This window comes from Phaethon aethereus (genome assembly GCF_964289735.1).
Source record: "Phaethon aethereus genome assembly, chromosome: 1".
NCBI classification, from domain to species: domain Eukaryota; kingdom Metazoa; phylum Chordata; class Aves; order Phaethontiformes; family Phaethontidae; genus Phaethon; species Phaethon aethereus.
The window spans coordinates 40553969-40575194 of NC_138575.1; the positions used below are offsets into that span (position 1 = coordinate 40553969).

Sequence of the window (21226 nt, forward strand, 5' to 3'; positions counted from 1 at the left end):
TACTGTTCTTGCTAGCCTACTCTTCCAGCCTGTCCAGGTCTCTTCAAGATGACTTGCCCTTCTGACTTGTCCACCTCACTACCTAGTTTGAGGTCATCAGCAAGTGTGGTGACCGTGCTTTCAATCCCAACATCTTCATAAATGATCTGGATAATGACCAGTGTAGAGTCCAGTATGGATCCCCGGGGGACCCCACTTGTGTGAGGCTGCCAGCCCAAGTAAAACACATTGATGACCACCCTCTAAATATGGCTCGTTAGACAGCGTCCTACCTGTCTCTCAGACTACCTATCCAATCTGCATCTTGCCAGTTTGTCCAGGAGAAGGCTGTGGGAAATGGTGTCAAAAACAATCTACTCTGGCTCCAGATCTGACTGAATACCTATTGAATAGCACAACACTGAACATAGCTCATCCAAAACCTGTTCTGACACTGATTAGAAAATTAAGTTTTCAGATGTCTAAATCCAAGCCTCAGATATGAATCTGTTTGGATCCATCTACATTATCCATAAAACCCATAAAGCTAGATTATGAAAAAAAGACAACATGACGTTATACAAAATCAAAGTAATGACCTCAAAAAATACACTCTTGAGATTTAATACAAGCCACAACAATTTACTACTTTGTTTTTCATATCCTCTTCCTTGAAACTTACCAGTTTTTAACTCTTCCTTATCTCATGTTTGGCAACAAACTCTACAGGCCTAATAGCATATTATCAGGGTGGTTTGCATATTACCCAGAAAGATGCATCCCTAAACTGTAGGGAAGGTCACCTCAGTAGCAAGAAAAGATAGAGAAGTTAAATAGAAAGTGCAAACAACTTAAAATCTTTATCATTATTCTTCAGATTGTTATTGACTACTGATATTTCAGCAGTCCTGAGAACTTACACTACCAGGGCTTCATTCTATTGTTCTCCACACAAAATACATGTTTCTGACCCCCAAAGCATACAAACAAAAGCACTGCAAGGTAAGAAGGGTGACCAGACAGACAAGGTTTTGTTCAATGAGAACGTAAGAGGGTGGTGGCTATGCCTTAGGCATAGCTTGTATCAATCCTGCTCAATTCCAGTATAAGCAGAAGAGCTTCAGCCTAGATTCTACGATGAGAACACCAAGTAACAGTAGTGAAATAAACACACCAGCTGATTTTTATAACAGCTTCCACTGCAGGAGCAACCACTACATAATTATGGTTTGACAGAAGAAAGAGAAACGATGCAAATAACTAGCACCTGCATGACTTATACGTAATATTGTGGGGAGACGGGATGGCATGAGAGTCGCTCCTTGATAAATTCTTCTGTAGATATATACCACAGTTCCCACGTAATCTCTCATACACTCTTTAATCCACTTTAACTATGCATACTAATATTGGAAACACTTCCCTAACTGCATTTGGCAACATATTCTGCTATGTCTTTGGACACTTCATTGTTACTGGCTACCTGTAATACTAGCATAAATCTAGGTTAATTGTTACCATGCAAGATACTAAGGTATCTTTACAGTTTTCTTTTTATTGCAGAACTATGTCAGGGTATCTTCGCAGCTGTGTCTGACACCTATTTCTGAAACTAAGTCACATTATGCTTATTTCTACACAAACTTCCTTATCTTATAGGAAGAGAGAGGTTAAGAAATTAATCCTGGCTTTATCACTTCTAACTTCTATACCACACTTGTGGTAAATCTGTTTCCATGCTAACATAAACCAGGCTTATAAGTTTTGTGATCTGTACTTGCATTTACTGCAAAGCTCAGTACTGTCAGTATGTAACAGAGTAGTAAAATCACCCCCTGTGTGCACACACTCTCGTGGTATTTCTGAAAAGGGCAAGAAGATGGAAATACAAAGTTATTAAATACCTATGTAGCTTAGTATTGCACTCACAAGCTTCAATAGAGATAAAATGTTTGTTTCTCCATGATAACAGTGGGGCAACACAATGCCTTCTGGCAAAACACTACCACAGCTAATGAAGGACTTCAGGAGTAATTCCTTTTTGCTAAGCAAGCACCAGCAGCATCCTTGCTCTGTGGTAGTCTGACTTGCCATCATCAATTCAAGCTAGAAAGTCTAAAACTATTTTGGAACTTGTCTTCTGCAAAAGGACCGCCCAACAGCAGCACACACAGCTCGATTCAGATTCTAACAGAATTTGAGTTAACAACACATTTTTTTATATAACCAGAAATGTTTAATCAAAGTGACCGATATCATAGCATTGCAGAAGTAGCCTTACAAACATGAACAAATATGTGAGTTTAATCTAGCCAGACTATTGAGTAAAGCACCCTCCAGATTACGGTAAGTATTATAAATGTATCCTTTGGGGATATAAATTTTGTAAGTTATCAGCCAAAAAAAAGGCAGCTGTCTGTTCAGAGAACAGACACTCTAGATGAATAGTTTATACTCAGAATAACCTAAGTACCTGAAGCTGGGATCAGATAGACATCTGTATGAACAACTGTAGTATATCAGATTCTTTGTGAGAGTTTATCCTCATGTTCAGTTCTCATGGTCCACTGAGACAGAAAGGATTATCTAAAGGCTTGGCCTGGATTAGCATTAGTAATGAACAAAGTTGGTATCCCAAGAAGAACTAGGACACTGAAAATATAAGAGAGTCTTCAAGGTATTTTGAAGGATTAAAAAGGTACAGATCAATCACATACGTTAACCAGGCATATCTGGCAATATTCAGCACAGTGCATGGACAAGCAGAGCAAACTCAAAAGAGCGCAAGGTAATATTAGACTGCAGGTCTACCATGGACACCCCAAACTGACAGCACTTATTTGGGGAGTGGAGCAAAGGTTTTCCTACTTGTTTTTGTTTCCTAAAGTATCCTGTTTAATTGAGAGACTGTAAAAGAGATCATACTTAGCAAGAAACACTCTAACCACACTGTTCTTAACAAGCTATTGGAAAGAGTAAAAATCATTGATAAAGAAGCAAATGCTTGTTTGAGGATAACAGCAAGAGAGAGAAATTGGTACAGTACCTGTCCAGCATTTTAAAATTTTATTTCAAAGTGTTAGGACTATCCTGTGCTCTCTATTTCCACTTGTCAACTTTGAGTGCTAAATACAGACAGTCCCATCTCAGCCAATTTTTGGCATTTCTTGAGATACAAAGGATGAGAACGTTTCAGCAACGGATGCACTACCACTGACACAGTAACTATGCTGGGGCCACTGCTTAACTTAACACTTCTGGTCTCTTCCCATGTGCGCCTTCTTACAGGCATAAGGCCACCTCTCTCCCTTTGAAGGGAAAAATAAATAAAAGTAACAATTTTCCACTTATTAAGCACCTGTCTACTTCCAGAGGTTATACCAACCCATCCGATCTAGAGTCAGTACCTTATAAGCAGAACTGTAGGAATGACCAATGACTGTTTTAAAAAAAAAATAGATACTGTTTATTTGTAACCAAAGCACTTGAGAAGGTAAGGGAGTCAAAACAGTTTGTAGTTCATGTGCTTATCTTCCTAAAGGTTTACAAATCTTTGGTTGATTGGGACATCCATAGCTGCTTTAGACACTGTCATAGGACTTTATCTTATGAGAACAACAACCCTTTCTTTCCCACGTATACGTGACTCATGATGCTGTACCATTTCCAGTTCTCATAATCAAGCTGAGCACACTCTTCATCCACAAAAACATGAAAAATTGCCAATCCAGAGCACAGTCTCCACAACAGCACCTTATAGTTTATTTGAATACAAACCAAGAAATAAAAATAAATTTTAAAAGTCTAAACAAAAACAACCTAGAAGGGAAAACTGTTTTTAAATTAATATACACTAATCTTATTCAGTATTGCTCACTGAGAAGAGATCACCACAGACACATAGAATTAGCCTGAATAGGCTTTCCCCACTATTTACACTAATGGGTTTCATATTCACTCCCAGAAATCAAACAGACTATTTTTCCTTTTCACCAGCTCTTACTTCTATTACAGCAGGGTTTTTAAGACTAGTTCTAAAAATGTGTGCTTTATTTTCTGAGAAAGGTGTGGAACTGGTATGCATCTAGTAATTTTCAGAAGAGCTACTGTATACGTAAAAGAAAGTAATATTACCCATTCACAGTAGTACCATTGGATCATCATAAGCAAAGTGACTGCTTATAACACAAGCCAGGCACAAGGAGGGGGATGGTTTAAGTGCAATTTATCCAGATTCAGCAGTTTTATTTGGCCTACTCGTTTACCACCAGGGTCAGAGGAGGCCAAAACTATTCGCACCACTTGAAGGCAAGAGAGGGAATACGAAACCAGGAGGAGACTACAGGTTGTTGCTCCTACACAGCTGAGAAGTTACTGGTGTACTTAAGAGTTTCAGTGCATTGAAGCACCTCCTTGAAAGACTTGCTATGCATATCCTGTAAATATCCTTGGCAGATCCCAGACATTCTGTTTGCCCCAAGAATAGGAAGCTCCAAACAATATACATCTCAACACTAGCAAGCAAGCAGAGTCCTACAAATTCAGACAGTAAGCAGCTTCCCCCTGCCCCCCCCCCCTTTTTTTTTTTAACTGGCTGGAAGGGAAAAGCAGCAAGATAAATTACCTTTTTCAAAGGAATCCAATCCTTATCATAATCATCATCATCTGTTTCTGGTTTAGTTAACTAGCTATATTAGTTTGAATAGTTGCTTCCAGATTCTCTGTCAAAATGAGTAACAAAATATCTCCTTAGAAAAATTAGTGACTGCCTTTTAGGAAAGGCAACAGATGCTACAAGGAACTAAAATTCAGGCAGTGTTACTACCTGCAAACAGAGTAACTTCACCCTGTGTCTCAAAGAGACACATGTTCTGATGGCCTTTGCTTCTTCTTGGATTTTGAGATCAGCCTATTACAATTGTGTACCAAAGCAAGCTTTGTACTTTAACCTACTTAGGTCCAGCATGATTAGGAAATACGCTTTGTCAGGAACAGCCAGGTTGCACACTGCTAGAAGTGCATACTGGGGAAGTATTCTGTGCCTATCCTATTCCTAGACTTTCTCCAGCTATTCTTGGAAAAAAGAACACTGGACCAGGCTGGACTTTTGAACTGACACGATAGGGCTGTATATCTTATTGAGAAGACAGTTTGCTTTCATTTTAGCTTTAGGATAAATGTTACTTTTTCATATCTGCTCAAGCTCTGTTGAAAAGCCCCAGGTAACCGCAAGACCCATGGATGTAGAACAGATTGGCTAGGAACAAACAGGAAATGTAACTCAACTGTCCTAAAGCCACTGTGAGCTCAGCATGTTGCACAGCAGCTACAGCCATTTAATTAAATAACTCCAACTGCCATGGACTGACCTTTCCCATAACAAGTAAGCCCTAGACATCAAACCACAGAATCATCTGCTTAGAAGCATCCTCTAACCTCTGAACCACTGCATAGGTTATAAGAGTTATTGTGCCAGAAGTGGAACAGTTTACCGGGAGGGTAATCTCTCAGCTGCAAGGGGAAGAGAGCTACAGCCAGCCCTATGCATTATTTGTTTCCATCTCCGGTAGCTACCTGATTCATAAAAAGGTTCAGAAAGCAGAACTAGCAATCATGTGCATATCCAGCTTTCATTCAAAGAAAGAGCCAAGCCCTAAAAAAAACCCAAAAAACAAAAAACAAAAACCTAGGTCTCTCTTCTATGCAAAATCAGGCATAGAACAACTGCCCAAGGAACAAACGCTTCAGGGTAAGAAGTCACATCTTGCCTATCAACTAATGTATTATGAGTAGGTCTCCATTTGTACTTTTGTGACCTAGCTGAACACAACATCCCATACCATAACTACATATAGTAAAGCTTTAATTAGGCAGCCCTGAGAATCAGCAACATCGGTAGCTCCAAGGATCTACAGCCAGAGGTCCTAGGCAGAAAGGCCATCCAGAAGGGATGCAAGGCACACTGCTCTTGTCCTTTTGTGGGAAGTGAATAGAAAGCTGCTAGAAACACTCTTCTATTATAAAAAGCCTCATCCCCTGAAGCGGGGTAGGAGGGATGTCTTACTGTGCTCTCCTCAAGTAAGAGGAGAGAATGCAGATTGACCATCTGGGTAAAACACAGGCATAGGATAAGAGTTTTATTTCTTTAAGTAATTTTGCTATTAGAATTTATTTAAAAATTAACAACATTGTACTGAAAGGGCAATTCAACTCACATCACCGATCATTAACATCAATATTAACCCAATTTTCTCTATTCCTAGGGAAATGTAGGCCCTATAGCATGACTCAAAGACCAGCAAATGTAGGCTGTGACAGGCTAATAAAGAGACCTAATCCGGTGGTAGAAGACCCTTAATTGAAGGCCATCTCTTGATGTATGGTTATGTTTTATCCTTTTTTCTTCATTGGAGACTCTCCTTCTCTTCCTGTGCTACTCTACGGCATTCAAAAAACAGCAGTCTGAGGGAATGCATGTTTATTTAGGACCAATGTAAGTCAACACTGAGTTACTTATAAAAAGTAACACAAAGTGAGCGTACAGGTTTAGTTTTCCCCTTGCAATCAGCAGACCACAAATTAGAGTTAAATTGCCAGTGTAGTTATGAGCTATACAAAGGATCACAGGCCATGTTTCAAGATCACACCTTATTTACCTGGCTAAAAATTTATGTACAGTGCTCCAAAATGCAGAATCCTACAAGAAGCAAGGGGGGGCAGGGGGAAGGACCCAGTAATTTATCTGTCCATTGTGCACCATTCTTAGTATCCTGATCTCTGTGGTTTTGTGGTTGGTTGTTTTTCTTAAAAACCATCTTCTACATATTTACTTTCTCAACACCAGCTAAAGGATATGGAGATAGAGAAGAATCAAACTGCATCCATCAGCTGCAATTACTGATTCTATGTTACACAAGCTTCCCAGCATTGTCAACTTCACTGGTTTAAGTTACAGTATCCAGTTGTCTGTTTAGAAGTAGACAGAATTGACATGAGAAACTGCAAAGTCTTGCTGCGGGAAAACAAGGTGGCTGCAGGATTAAGACCTTTACTGCTCTGAAGAAAAGCTTGACAAATACATGCTGCAACTAGACAGCTACAAAGCAAGGGGTAGAGAGGAGGCAAGAGAGCAGAGATTTTTCCCAAAACACTGGTTTTAAACAAATGCTGCTTACAGGTAGACTATTTCTAAATAGATCAGATCATTCCATTGCAAAGTTACAACATAAATGTTCCAGTACTAGGTAACAGTTTTTATGCAAGAAGAAGCATATTGCTATATTGCTATGATAGGTTCCCTTCAAACAGATGCTCGCAACTTTTTTTTTTTTAAGGCTGGGACAGATATCTCCGATATGGCAGGTTTCACAGAAAAAACCTTCCCACAAGATTTTCTGCAAGAACCGCTTTCAAGTTTAATTTGTGTGTGTGCATGCATGTATGTAAAAGGAAACTGCACCACACATCCATTATTATTTTTAGGTGTAGAAGATAGCATAGAAGGCAAGACAAGGATGGTTGACCAATTCACTGGAAGCATAAAGAAAAGAAGATTTAAGCAAATTATTTTACTTTCACTGCATGAGAATAGGGACATGCTCAGAGTCAGTGACTTCATCTCAGAGTAACATCTTAGCATTGCTGTCAGTATGGCTATGCTTTTTATGCAAATAATTTATAAAAAGTACATAGCTTGGTCAGCATCAGATGTTTAAAAGATTGATAAGTTAAGTCATGTTATCATGAAACACCTCTCCTATGAAGAAAGGCTGAGAGAGTTGGGGATGTTCAGCGTGGAGAAGGCTCTGGGGAGAACTTGCAGCCTTCCAGTACTTACAGGGGGCTTATAAGCAAGACCTTTTAGCAGGGCCTGTTAGGATAGGACAAGAGGTAATGGTTTTAAACTAAAAGAGGGTAGATTAGACTAGATATAAGGAAGAAATTTTTCACCATGAGGGTAGTAAAACACTGGCACAGGTTGCCCAGAGAGGTGGAAGATGCCCCATCCCTGGAAACATTCAACACCAGGTTGGATGGGGCTCTGAGCAACCTGATCTAGTTGAAGATGTCCCTGTTCATTGCAGGGGCGCTGGACTAGATGGCCTTTAAAAGGTCCCTTCCAACCCAAACTATTCCATGATTCTATCATCAGGCAAAATTTTCGTACTTGCCTATTGGAAGACTGATTGCACACAAACTACTTGTGTCACATTACAGTAGTCAAACTACTGTAGGCAGAAGGTAGAAGTGCTATGCTTTTTCTCCTATAAGTAGACATGCACAGTATTCACATTTAAACAAATTCTGGTAACTAAATTGCTAGAAGTTGTAGTCAGATGAAATATGAAACTACATTTCAACATTTAAAGACTTTTTAGCTTCAGTTGCCAGTCCTCCTCTGTTCCCTTCCCCTTCCCATCACCATGACTCACACAACATACTGCAACTAGAGTTTACAAGGCTGTTAAGATCAAGCCCATCCATGCACCCAAACACCCTTTCAATAATTAAATTGACACATAAACCTACCTAGAATCTTGTTAACATACTTTTATATACCACAAGCACTGACAAAGGCTAGAACAAAGATAGTTATGAAGGAAGAGACCAAAAAGAGCAAGTGGCACATAAGGGGGGAAAAATTTCAGAAGCAAAGCAGGCAAGAATGGGTAAAATGTTAACTAATCACGATAAGTTTCAGAATGCCCATTTTTAATGAAACTCTGGACTTGAGCCAAGTGACTTTAGTATGCTTTACATGAGGCCCTCAGAGTGGGAAATGTCTCATTCATTCTTGTTTCTAAAAATGAACACTGAATATCTCAATGCTTATATTATCTACACATGCCATGCTTGTACGATGAGCCTTCAATTCACAGTACTAAGGAAGTTCATGGGGTGGGAGATGAGGAGGAGGGAAAGGAAGGGGAGACATTGTCAAGGACTAGAGATGGGAGGAAAGCCATCTGCAGCAGTCATTCAAAGGGAACAAGCAAGGTAATACTCTCCTATGCAAACATACCTCACATCATGTAACCACAGAAAAAATAATTACAATATTCTCTTTAACGACACCATATTCCCTATGGATTTTCCTCTAGACAATTTGTTTATTTTCAAGAGAAAGTCATCTTTGTCACTTTTTTTTTTTACTTCCTTTTTTAAAATTACACTGTTACTTGCATGTATTTTGTACAAACATTTAATACTGGATAACACTGAGAAACTTACCTCAAAGTACACTGGGCTATGTATAACCTTCTCATTCTATTTTTGTAGAGTGCCAGAACCCCTGAAACTAACCTAAGAACAATTCCAGTAGAGTACAAACACTTTATGGATACATATTTCAGTTTGTTTTCTCTAGCAGTAAAACTTGTTTTGTAATACTTTAAACAAAGTAAAAACACCCAGAAGATAAGTGTTTCTAACATAAATTCAATAAAATTTACAGTGCATTTTACTATTGATGGTAGCAACTCAAGCTCCTTCCATACTGTATCACAAGAAAGGTCTAAAAGTAAGTTCCTATTTTTCCCCAGGTAGACATCAGTTTCCAGCTACATAAATGGACTGTCAATATATAGACTAGACAAATACAACACCTGGTCTTTTATTACTAAATATTTTTACTGGAGTGCAATGAACCCAAAGTTAGCAGTCCTCTGTTCAATAGCGTCCCCATAAATGCCTGAAAGTATCAGTCACGCTGTATCAGAAAAGTCAGTAGATTTAAATTGATTCCTGGCATATCTTGGGCACACGTTCCACTGACGTTTGTGCAGAATGATGTCAGGGGCAGGTTAATTGCCTAGGTTCTCTGCCTACCCTATTACCAGGCAGGCACAGACTTCCCACTGCACTACCCGAGTCCTAATCCCTAGGGCACCCTTCCGCTGAAGTCTCAGCTGTTCATCAGATGGAAACCTGGGCACGCACCATTCCCTGCCATTTTCTGAGGAGGGAAGCCCATGAATGCAGGCAGGAAGGAGACACAATGAGCTCCAACAGGCACCTCGTCGAGCCACTGAGTAACCTGTGCTGCTAGGAGCCCTGCAGAGCACACCTTCCCTGTAGTACATAGTATCCTCTACACACACAGCACGTGGAAGTCCTGCATGATCTTTAAAAACCAAACCAACCAAACACCCTGCCCGCGCATGCTTCAGCGTCTCTGTTTATAGAGCAAGGATAGCAGAATGCTAATAAGTGAGGTGGTTTTTTTTTGGTGGACTAGTGGAAGTTAGCAAAGTGCTTAAGACTAATGTATGGAATGTGCCAGTTCAAGGACAATGGAGGGTGCAATTGAACAATAAGCAGCAGAATAGGATGATTAAACCATAGTTCTCACCTAAAAAAGAAGCTTTCGGGACAGCTTTTTTGCAAGATGACATTTCTGAATATTTCTAATGAAACCACAATAAAATCTGGTCAGTTTGTTTTGGTTTGTTTTTTTTCTCTCCAGTGGTAGAATCTGCCAAAGAGATATTAATCTATTAAGTCAACTTTGAAGCTCTTTGCTAGGTAGAGACAGAGGTACTTTAACCATACACAACTTTTTGCTCAGTGAGCAGGAACTGGCTTAAGCATGATGTTTATGACTGTTCCGATTTGACTGGAATTCTAAAAATGCACACTGGCCTCCAGAAAACCTAGATCTAAACCAAGCTGTAGTTGGCATGCTATCACTTTATCTGAATCCAGAGTATATCTGAAGAGAGTTTTTAAAGAGTGTGGATCTACTACAAAAGCCATTCAGCTCTTTCAACGTTGCTTGCCTTTGTTCTCCTAATAAAGTCATCAGGTCTATCTATTAGAATCCTTAAATCTGCTTCGCAACACCCTCTTTCTCCCCCCCCCCCCCCCCCCCCCAAGAAGAATAACAGCATGGTATCTTGAACAATGAAAAGCCACAGATCATACATTTACATCAAATATTTTCTTTTTGATAATGCACACTAAGATTTGTTCGCTGAAGAGTCAGTCTGTTTTTTGCTGGGGTGGTAATAGGCAGGACAGCTTAGTAGGATTACACCAGGCCCCATTCTCCAGACTGACACAGCTCTGCAGCCTCCTCTATTATTATAAAGCACATATACCGTACTAACGCCGGATATTGTGCATAGTAGAAAAAGGAGTTCCTGCCAAAGATCTTTTACAAGCTTATTCAACAACATATCTGAAACAATATAAAAGCATCAAGGTTTTTTTTAAGTCATCACACATCTCTGCCTACCTGCTTATAAGACCATATCGGGTCTCTCACAAACATACAAATTACCTACAAATCTTGAGGTATTTGAGGTTACCTACTAAATTAGACCAAACAGATAACACTCAGTTTTGTCAGCCAATGGGCTACATCTTTTCAAGCTCCCTTCTCCTCTCATTTAAGGAAAATAGCTTAGCAGATGAGATGCACAATTAAATATCATAGCTTCTGAATGTACAGACCTGGAGACCGAACAGGTCTTTGCCAGTCTAGAACACATTCTTCCCAGTAATCTGGCAGAGGTGTTCCAAGTAATCTGGCAGAGGGGCTGTGAATTTCCATATGGTGATGTAAACCACCACAAAACAGATTGGGCATCTTTTAGTTTGTTTTCCAGTGAGTACTGGTTACATTGTGTACATTGCTGTTACAGTCTATCTACATCAAATAAACACACTTTGTAAATCTTGCCTCAAATTTATCCATGACAAATCATACTTGACTGCTTACATTTTATGCAGAAATTACTGGCTTAGTGCGAGAGAGGGAAGTACTCTCATTTCTTCAGCCTTGACCTTAGCAAGGCTTTCAACAGAGTCAGTTAGAAGGGACCTTTGGAGGTCACCTGGTCTAACCCCCCTGCTCAAGCAGGGCCATCTACAGCCAGGTGCCCAGGACTGTGTCCTGATGGTTTTTGAATATTTCCAAGGGGACTCCACAGTCTCCCTGAGCAGCCTGTTCCAGTGCTCAGTCACCCTCATAGTATCTTTGTAAACAAGCTGGGAACATATGGATTAGATGAGTAGGCTATAGTGAGGTCAGAAGCTGGCTGGACTGAGTAATTGATGGTTCAAGTAACAGCAAATTACTATCGGCATTCCTCAAGGGTCAATACTGAAACTGATACCATTTAATACCTTCATCAGGGCCAGAGCTGCCATTCTGAGGGGCCTTGACAAGTTGAAGGAATTTCTCAACAGAAAACTCAGGAAGTCTGGCAAATGCAAAAGCAAAATCCTGTACCTGGAAGAACCCCATATTGGGATTATCAGCCCAAGAAGATAAGCCCATGCTTGTACAGGCTGCAGACTGGCTAGGTTGCAGCTCTGCAACCTAGGGCTTGCATGGAGTGGGAGGACTGTCCAGATAGACAAGATAAATGTGAGTCAGTAGTGTGCACTGGCAGCAGAAAAGGCAACCTGTATGCTGGGCTGTATCAGCAAGAACATAAGCCAGCATCTTGAGGGAAATTATTATTCCCCTCCATTCAGCATTAGTAAAGCCACAGCTGGAGCACTGTGTGCAGCTATGGGTTCCCTAGGACAAGAGGGGCAACACCATGCTGAAGGAAGTCCAGCAGAGGGTCACTGAGATGATTAGAAGGCTGAAGCACACTACATCTTGAGGAGAAGCTAGGGGAGGTCGGTTTGTTTGGCGTGGAGGATGATACGGCTACAACCTTCCACTACCTAAAGGGACATTATAGAAAAGACAGAGCGAGATCCTTCTTAGAGGTGCACAGCAAACGGACAGCTAATAACTCACAGCAAGGGAAATTCTATCTGGATGCAAGAAAACACATTGCCACAACAACAGTAGCTGGGCACTGGATCAGGTACCCAGAGACCATTGTAGAATCTCCACCCTTGCAGATACTCAAAACATGGGTGGAGAGGGCCCTGAGCATCATAATCTAACTTTCAAGTTAGCCTTGCTTTGACCAGGAGCTCAAACTAGATGGCCTCCAGACCTAAATTACTTTATGATCTGCCTGGAGCACCTGAGGCTTCTGACATGAAGGATGTTTAGGTATTTCTGTTAAAGAACTACATGCAATCACTTTCTGAAGTGGCAATACACAGGTCCCTACCACCCTCCACATTTTGGCTTCTAAGAGTTGATTCGATAACCTTGCAGAGCTCTGGGTCTACACATGCCAACCAAAAGTCAAGCCTTTACTTCTTCATAATCCAAGTCTAGATGGCAGTATATAATACTAGATTAGTAGATAAAATTAAAGTAAAACCTATATTAAAGAATAACATGGGAACAATAGCCATTCATGATCACAGTAAAGTTATGTCTGGTGGCTTTATAGCCACAACATGGATTCACAAGGTTTTGTACTCATCATCAACAATTTACATATCAGGAATGTCAACATCTTAACAGGAAGTTTACTACATCACATCAATCTCTGTTTTATAATATTTAAATTAATTTATTTCTCTTCATCAATAAATACAACTTGCTATCACGGTTTAGCTAATTGGTAATTGGACAGCACAAGTAAATCCATACAAGTAAGTGCACGTTCATACATACATTCTTGGTTGTGTCAGCTTAACTGAGAAAAGAGAAACAGAACTTCAGCCCATTGACCAAAATTGAAACTTCATTTTCACCAAAGTTATGTAAACACTGTTGTCAGAAAATTTTCTTTTAGTATGAGCAAAACAAATGAGACCCTAATTCAGTACCATTCTCTACCATATTTCAGGGGACTCTAAGGTCTTGTTTCATAATGGCAGTAGAAATCTCTTAACGTATAGAAAAAAGAATAGAGAAGCACTGAACATTTTTCACTGCCATTCTGCTCAACACGGCACTGAGAAAGTTTCCTCTGCCCACCTATTAGAGGAATACCACAGGCACGCAGGACATGCAAAAACTGTCACTGATCACTTTTTTGTGAATCATGGCGTGTAGCTGGCAGACCAAGGGAGAGCCCTTGTAATTCTCTTTTCTCACACAGTTTGTCAAAGCAGAAAGCAATATACCAAAACCTGAATAACGTTTCAGAACACTGCTCATTCACAGTCAAGAGATTATATATTTCCAGTTTTCATGCTGATGGAACTCATACAGGTTGAACACTTTGTGTTAGATACAAGATGGAATAGATGCCTACATACGTAAAAGCCAAGATTTCAACCTCTCAGGTTGGATGGAAGATTTTGTACTACCTGCACAAAGATAAGCCAGCAGAGTTCATGCCAGAGAAATCAGAATCTAGTCCTATCATTAAAACATTAGCTAAGTCCCCTCAAGGTAGGAAAATGAAGATGTGGATAATTGGTAGTTTGTACTGGAGGGAACTGTACTTCAAGGGACTAGCCTTCTCTTGTATGGATGAATAACACAATCCAATACAATCTTGCCTTTGATGAAACCAAGAACACAACTTAAATAACTTTAAGATTCATTGTCTACTTTGAGGTCTTCCTTGTCTAGTTTGAATTTTCCCACAAAACACATCAGTGCAGACAAGCACAGAGACAAGATCACATAACCCTAGCAACATGACAGCTGTTTGATACCTCCCTGAAACAGAACAAACTTTTAGTTGAAAAGAGATGTTCCAGACAAATACAAGTATATTAAAAAAATTTGCAGACACATATGATAACACAAGGGAGGAGGTATGAAAAGAAACTACTAGCATTCTTCATGATTAAAAAAAAAATACATCTTTCTCAGTGGATAAGCACAAGCATAGATTTGATAATAGATGCTACAGCTGTCTCCTTCCAGTGGTATGAAACAGAATTAGAGCAGCAGATGATGTTTCTGAAGAATGAACTTCTCTATCTAGTTTTATATCTCTTGTCAAAGCGATTTAGTTTTCTGAATTGAAATCTACTTATGGGGTTTTTTGCTTAAAACTGGACAGATTCACATTATTTGTTTGCTAATAAACACTGAACTTTCTGATCTCTTCAAACGAGTGAAAAAGTCCCTTTTTTCCTAGAAATTTATTGTAAGAAACTACCAATCCTAGAGAGATAAATTCAAATATCTATATAAGGCCAAAAAGGTGATTATTGATTTTGGCATATTTTCCTGTAGGGTTTGAGACGAAAATCCTATTCTTCATTTAAAACACAAGACCTTGTATCGGCACAGGATTTGAAATCCTTTTTCTAGTCGGTCCAGATTTACTGGAATAATAGGTAAAGCCAAAAGAGAAGATATTTTTAACATACCCGCAAGTTGGAAAACACACACTCGTGTTACAGCCCCACCTAGAACGGGCGCTTAGCAAACGCGGTACCACACGTTTTATGCTCTTTAAAGACAGCCCTGTTTCTGAAATTGCCACTCAGGAGTTTCCAATTCTCAAAAAAAAAAAAAAAAAAAAAAGAGGTGTTGGAAGAACTTCTACCCTAGCTGAAGCGTGAAACGTTTTGTTATTCACGCTTAAGCGAGGGGAAGAGGAAACTTCACAGAGATTATTTAAGCAGAGAGGCAGCCGACATTTGCGATTAGAGCGGCCCACCGGCAGCAAGCGCGCACGAAACCCCACCGCAGCCACCTTCACCCACGCTTATCCCGTTTTAAACAACACAGAAAGCCTTCGCGCCCCCCCCCCCCCTCACCTTCCACCGAACGCCCGATGCTGTGCAGGTATGTGAGGGAGGGGTACGCAGCATGAACCCCCTTCAGGTACGTCTCCAGCTCCTCAGCGTGGTGGTATTTGAAATCCAAAGAGGCCGCCAGAGAAAACAGACAGAGAATGCCCGCCACGTCCTAGAAAGAAACAGATGAACCAAACAGCAGTGGAGACCCGGACGGGAGCTTGTCGCTGCCGCGGCGGCAGAGCCGGGACAGCGACAAGCCCCCCGGAGGGAACCCTCCCGCCTCAACCCGTCTCCCCTCACACAGGGAGCAGGTGCCTTCCTCCTCCACCCACAACCGCCGCTCCTACCGCAGCGGCCGCCCGCATGGTGCCGCCGCTCTTCCACAACTGGAACCCCAAGGTCGGGCGAGGGCCGCCATCCCCCGTCGCCGGCCTCGCCCTACCCCTGACTGACGCGGGCTTCATCCACTCAGGTCCCCCCGGCCCGCCCAAGGGGCAGAGAGGGAGGGGGACACCCACCCGCCCCCCTCCTCTCCCTTCTCCCCTCCCTCCTTCCCGCCTCGCCAACGGCCCTCACCTGTGAGCGACACGGCTCCTGCCAGCGCTCCTGTCAGGGCGGCGCAGCCCCCCCGCTCTCCTCGGCAGCCCCTCGGGGTGAAGCCAACCCCCCTCCTCCTCCTCTTCCTCGTGTCCCTCCGTCTAGGTTGAGGGGAGGGAAAGGGCTGGAGCCGATGGCGGGCGGACGACTTCGTGTGGTCGCGGACCGGCTGGGGGGCCTGCTGCCGGGCGGTGTCCTGAATCCAAGAGCGCGGCCCCCTTTGGGCGAGTCCCCGTTGGTTTTGCCTCATTTTTCTTCCCGGAGAGGGTGAGAGGGAGTCTGGAGGGAAAATAAAAAAAGGGGAGGGCGGTGCAGAAGTTCACGTTTTGACTTTTGGTGATTGTTTTGACTCGCAAGAAGGGCTGTTAAAAAATGACTTTTTTCAAATTTTTAATTTTTTTCTTTTTTTTTAAGGGGAGGTGTGACAGCTGCCCGGCTCCGGCTGACACGTACCACCGCTCTTCTTCAGCGCCTCTGTTGTCCTGGGATGTAATCAGGGTGCCGGCACCTGAGGCCCAGAGACAAAACCTGCTGCATGCAGAGGGACTCTTGAGAGAATATAGCTGTCCAAATCTAACAAAATCTCTGCCTAGCATTTTTTGGCTTTTTTTTTTTAGATGAGTTTTTAATAGGCTTGTATTCACTTACTGAAAGGACTGGATTATATCTACAGAATCAAATGCTTTTCTTGGTTTTGCACTAACCACATTGCCTTGGGGATATCCTAGTCTTGGGATTCACCACAAAGACTTTTTCATCACCTTTTATTGTCTTTAAGATTGAAAAGGACTAAAAGAAAAAAGTGAAGCTGGCCTCCAGCAACAAAAATTAGCATAGCATCTAAATTTCTTTTAAAATATGATGTGCATATAGCAGAGTGTTAGAATACAACTATTTGTAAATTCTGCATCATTTTTCTGAGAAAGAAGAATTACCGTTTTCATGATAACTAGCCCCAGGATTTCATCCACCTTTTTCTGAAATTTGCTGTGCTGGTCCATGTCAGAAAAAGAATATTGAAGGAAATGAATGTATGAGCCAATCCCAAATAACAAGTCCTTCATTCCGAATAGGAGACACTGCATTTAATAAAAAGTTCTTGTTAAATAAAAAGTTACCCTTAAATTAAAAGGTAACTTTTTTTCTTTTTTACCCTATAGCTTTAAGGAAAAAATCCAACTATACTTTAATGCAAGTATCTGTAGTATCCCAATGTACCAGAAGCATATATATCTAAAAATGATGGCGAGATATCCACGTTCAGTCCCCTCAAGTATTCCTAGTTCATGGGAGGGACTTCCATATCATATATGACAAGGGATGTATGCAATGTGCAAGGCTACTTGGTTAAAAGAGATATATGAGGCTTCTGTTGAATAGTCTTCCTTCAGGCATGGCATTCTGGGGGAGGGGACAGCTCCAGAGCCTTTCTCCTATACTCTGACTCCACCATTTATAACTTGACAAGACCTTCTCTCACCTATCACAAAAGAAAATTCTTGCAAGACCTAAATATGGATGTCTTTTACCTTTTATTTTTATATATACATATAAAAGTTACTAGTTGGTTAGAGTTACTTGCATTTGCTAGATGGAATGGGAAAGAAACTGGGGGGTTACACTGCAAACATCTGCAGAGAAGCAGGAGGAAGGAGTGAAGTATGTGAGCTTCACATTTGAATTTGTGAGGCTTGAATGTATATATTTATAGGCTTCTTGAAAGATGATCTGGAGACACCACTTGAGTAAGCAGGGAAGAAAACACACTTAGGTGGTAATCCAACATATACATACTTGGAAACTGTCCCAAGATAATCACATGAAATCAGAGAATTCTGACTCCAAGACCGAGTAGGGTGTTGGCAACATGGTAATAATCACAGGGGGCTGTAAAGACTTAACCTCAGCGAAATGACTAAAATCACCTTTGATACTAGGTAATCACACAGCGTTATCTCCTTTGGAAATTACACCACCCTTTAACGTGGCCAACATAGTCATGGTTAAATGAGAGCATTACTGTACTTAGGAATGTTCAAAATGATAGATTGTTTCCATGCCAGGTGCTTGCAAGTTAAGACAAGCCAGCCTGTTTGGCAATATTTGAGTTACATGTGACAGAATCAAACTTTTTTTTTTTTTTCCCCCCAGCCTGCACAAAATTTGAAGATACCTATTGCTTTTGAATCACTTTTCAGAAGGTCGGTTTAATCCAACCTGGGCAAATAATTTTCTGGTACATGCAGTTGTGAGTAAAAGTCAGTACCGAAGACCAAATCCTGTATGAAATTAAGTCAGCGATAAATCTCCCATAGGCATTGGTGGTTCAACATCAGGGGCTATGTGCATTAAGACTGATACTGACTGCAGTTACTGTTCTCAGCACTGCAGTGGACAATGCCCCCCATGAGGAAAGCAAGAGAAATGAAGCCCTATTGCTGCAAACAGCATTAATAGTTCTCTCAGCGTCATTCCTGATCGTCCATTCAAAACTATCCGACCAGTAACTATTAATGCTAGCACCTGAGCATGGGGTTTGTAGGAAAGAAAAATGCAAATTTTGACGTGAAATTCTCACCCGTGGATTTCGTCAGAGTTGCTTGGGGTGGTGTGTATCTGGGTGGTGGACTATATCGGGGTGGTGTAAATGATGTGAGTAGCTGTGTTGCCCTCTAGTGACAGGTAAAGAAAATCCTATCACAAGCAACAGGTACGAAAAATTTTTCTTCATGCAATAGTTAGGTAGCACTGTAAGACTGACACCTCGCAGACACACCGTTAAGATCGGTCTCAGCAGTAAAAAGATCTTCTGGAAGCTTTTGTGATTTTGGAGAGACATTCACAGAGGCGATCCTGGAATTTGAAATCTTACTCTGTTTTATCATCTTTCAAGGAGGATTTCTGCACTTTCCAAAAATTAGTAAGAAAAATGAGTGTCCCACATTATAACTGGAGCTTCAAAATATTTTTGGCAAGAAATGTGACAAACAAGGATTTGGCAAGAGGTGACTAACAAGGATTAAATTTTTTAAGGATCTCCGCTGCTATTAAAACTTTCTCATTTGAAATCATGTCCTAGGCATACAGACTACAGCTTCATGTTCTTTGCACCAATGTAACACCAAGGACTGGACAATCAGATTTCTGGTGTGTGAGAAAAACACTAGATAAAGGTTTTCTCAAGTGAGACGAACCAGACAAGTGAGTTCAGTACAAGTGATGACACAGACACATGAATTTGATAGGACAGCACAGTCCTGGATTAGCAGAAACCCAGATACCAATCACCTAAATAAATGGCAATGAAGCCATTCTGGTGTGTAACACCCACAGCGATGAATTAACAGGCTGATATTGGTATGGCGAAAGATAGATTCCCTGCATAAAAGAGGACAAAAGCACCAGGAATCGCTTAAGCATTCACCAACTTATTAGCCATCTCTACCACACAGGCAATTCTCATCTGGGGCTTGCGTACTTGCTTCATGAATCTCCTCCCCTCCATCCCAGCATGAGGATTACCCCTGGAGAAGAAAGGGGTTCCCCACTGTGTCTGGTAATCTGCAATTAGAAAATGATCCCGAGGGGGACTATGAGCAGCTGGTATAGTTTAGAGCTGTCCAGACAAGCACTGAATTAGCTGGAGAATCTGGAACCACAACTAGCTGCCTGACAAGGCTCTTGCTCATCCCATCTTGCAAACAGCAAAATCTGCATACAGCAGAGATTTTGAGCTACCGTATGACAACACGTTGTCATGTGCTGTGGTGCAACAGGTCAGTTCTGCTCCACAGGGGGTTGAAGCATGGGAACATGGTCTTGTTCAAGACAAATGTCTTGAGTGTTGTGCGTTGTGTAGTGTAATGCGACTGTAAAATGTTTTGGTTTTATGTTTCTCCTCTTAAATTGGCTTATACTAGCCCTTTCAGCAGTTCACACAGAATTAGATGTAATTTGAAAATAAATTATCCTTGGAATGGCAGAACTTAATTTTGCACCTGTGGCATAATGGGTCCCTGGGTAGCTTAAGAGCACAGGACTAAGAATGGGGAAAGCCAGGAAGGTTTGATGGGAGCTTCAGTGGGCTGGGGACCAATGGATTTCAAGGAAGTGGATGGGAAGAAGGAAGGTGAGGAATGTCCACAGAGGTCTTGAGGAAGTGGCAGAACTGAAACTTGGGGAGAAGGGGCTGGTGGGCGGAAGGGTTATGTTATAGATACTGTTGTTGGGAAAAAACAGTTGAGAGGATTCAGGGCGGGTGTTCATATGGAAAAGGACTGAGTAATCTTTCTGCTTACTAACATCTTGCTAATCTGACCCCAGGATAACAAAAATTGAGGGTTTTAAGATGTTGACATAGCATCTGGTCAGGTTTGCTAATTTGTATATGAAATGCATTGCAGTTAATACCATGGAAATTGCAGAGATTCTTCACAGCTGATTTCTTGTTGATATTAAGCAATACTTTTGAGTAATCTGAAATTTGTCCCAAGAACTGGACTCATTTCAGCTTTTAACCTTTGGAAAATTTGTCAAGCTTTGGAATAGCATCTTGCCATTTTTGCTAATTACCTTCAGATCAAAATAGCCTCCTAATTGCCATTGTCAAGAACAATGCAACACTCTTACTCACAATGATGGCTAGTCTGTCTCCTTAAAAAAATTCCTCCAGGCCACTTAACGTATCTGTTTCAAGTAAACAACGGTGCCATTTCCTGAACAAGAAATTAAGACATTTTTGGAAAATGTCATTGTGTAATAAAACCATGCTCTATTTCTCTGCACTGATTTATGCATAATGGACCTCTACACAGACAACCAAGTATGCGCTGAAATCTCCTATCAGTGAAAAGTACACATTGTGATGTTTTGAACTAACCTTTTTCTTTTGGGAGAGAAATGAAAAGGGAACTTTCTAGATATACAATATTTATGAATTTGCTGATCAGCAGTTTAAAAATGAATGTTTAGTGGTGCAATAAAAAAATATGCCACTTGCTTGACCTCACTGAAAGCAGCTGGCAAGTCTTTTCTTGGATTAATCTGTACTGGCTGTGTACTGGTTAGACTGTCATTT

General features: G+C 41.0%; 1 protein-coding gene across 1 annotated transcript in view; it reads right to left on the bottom strand.

Annotated features, from left to right (window-relative positions):
- CPM (carboxypeptidase M) overlaps positions 1 to 16993 on the bottom strand; it is a gene marked incomplete at its 3' end in the record, with an annotated part of 35646 nt that extends 18653 nt beyond the window's left edge. The window contains exons 1-2 of the mRNA XM_082012606.1: positions 15900 to 16993; positions 15571 to 15721 (exon numbers count right to left, since the gene is read on the bottom strand). Coding sequence (XP_081868732.1) covers positions 15571 to 15721; positions 15900 to 16016 — 268 coding nt within the window. The 5' untranslated portion in view covers positions 16017 to 16993. The remainder of the gene's footprint in view (positions 1 to 15570; positions 15722 to 15899) is intronic.
- Positions 16994 to 21226: the final 4233 nt, after the last annotated feature.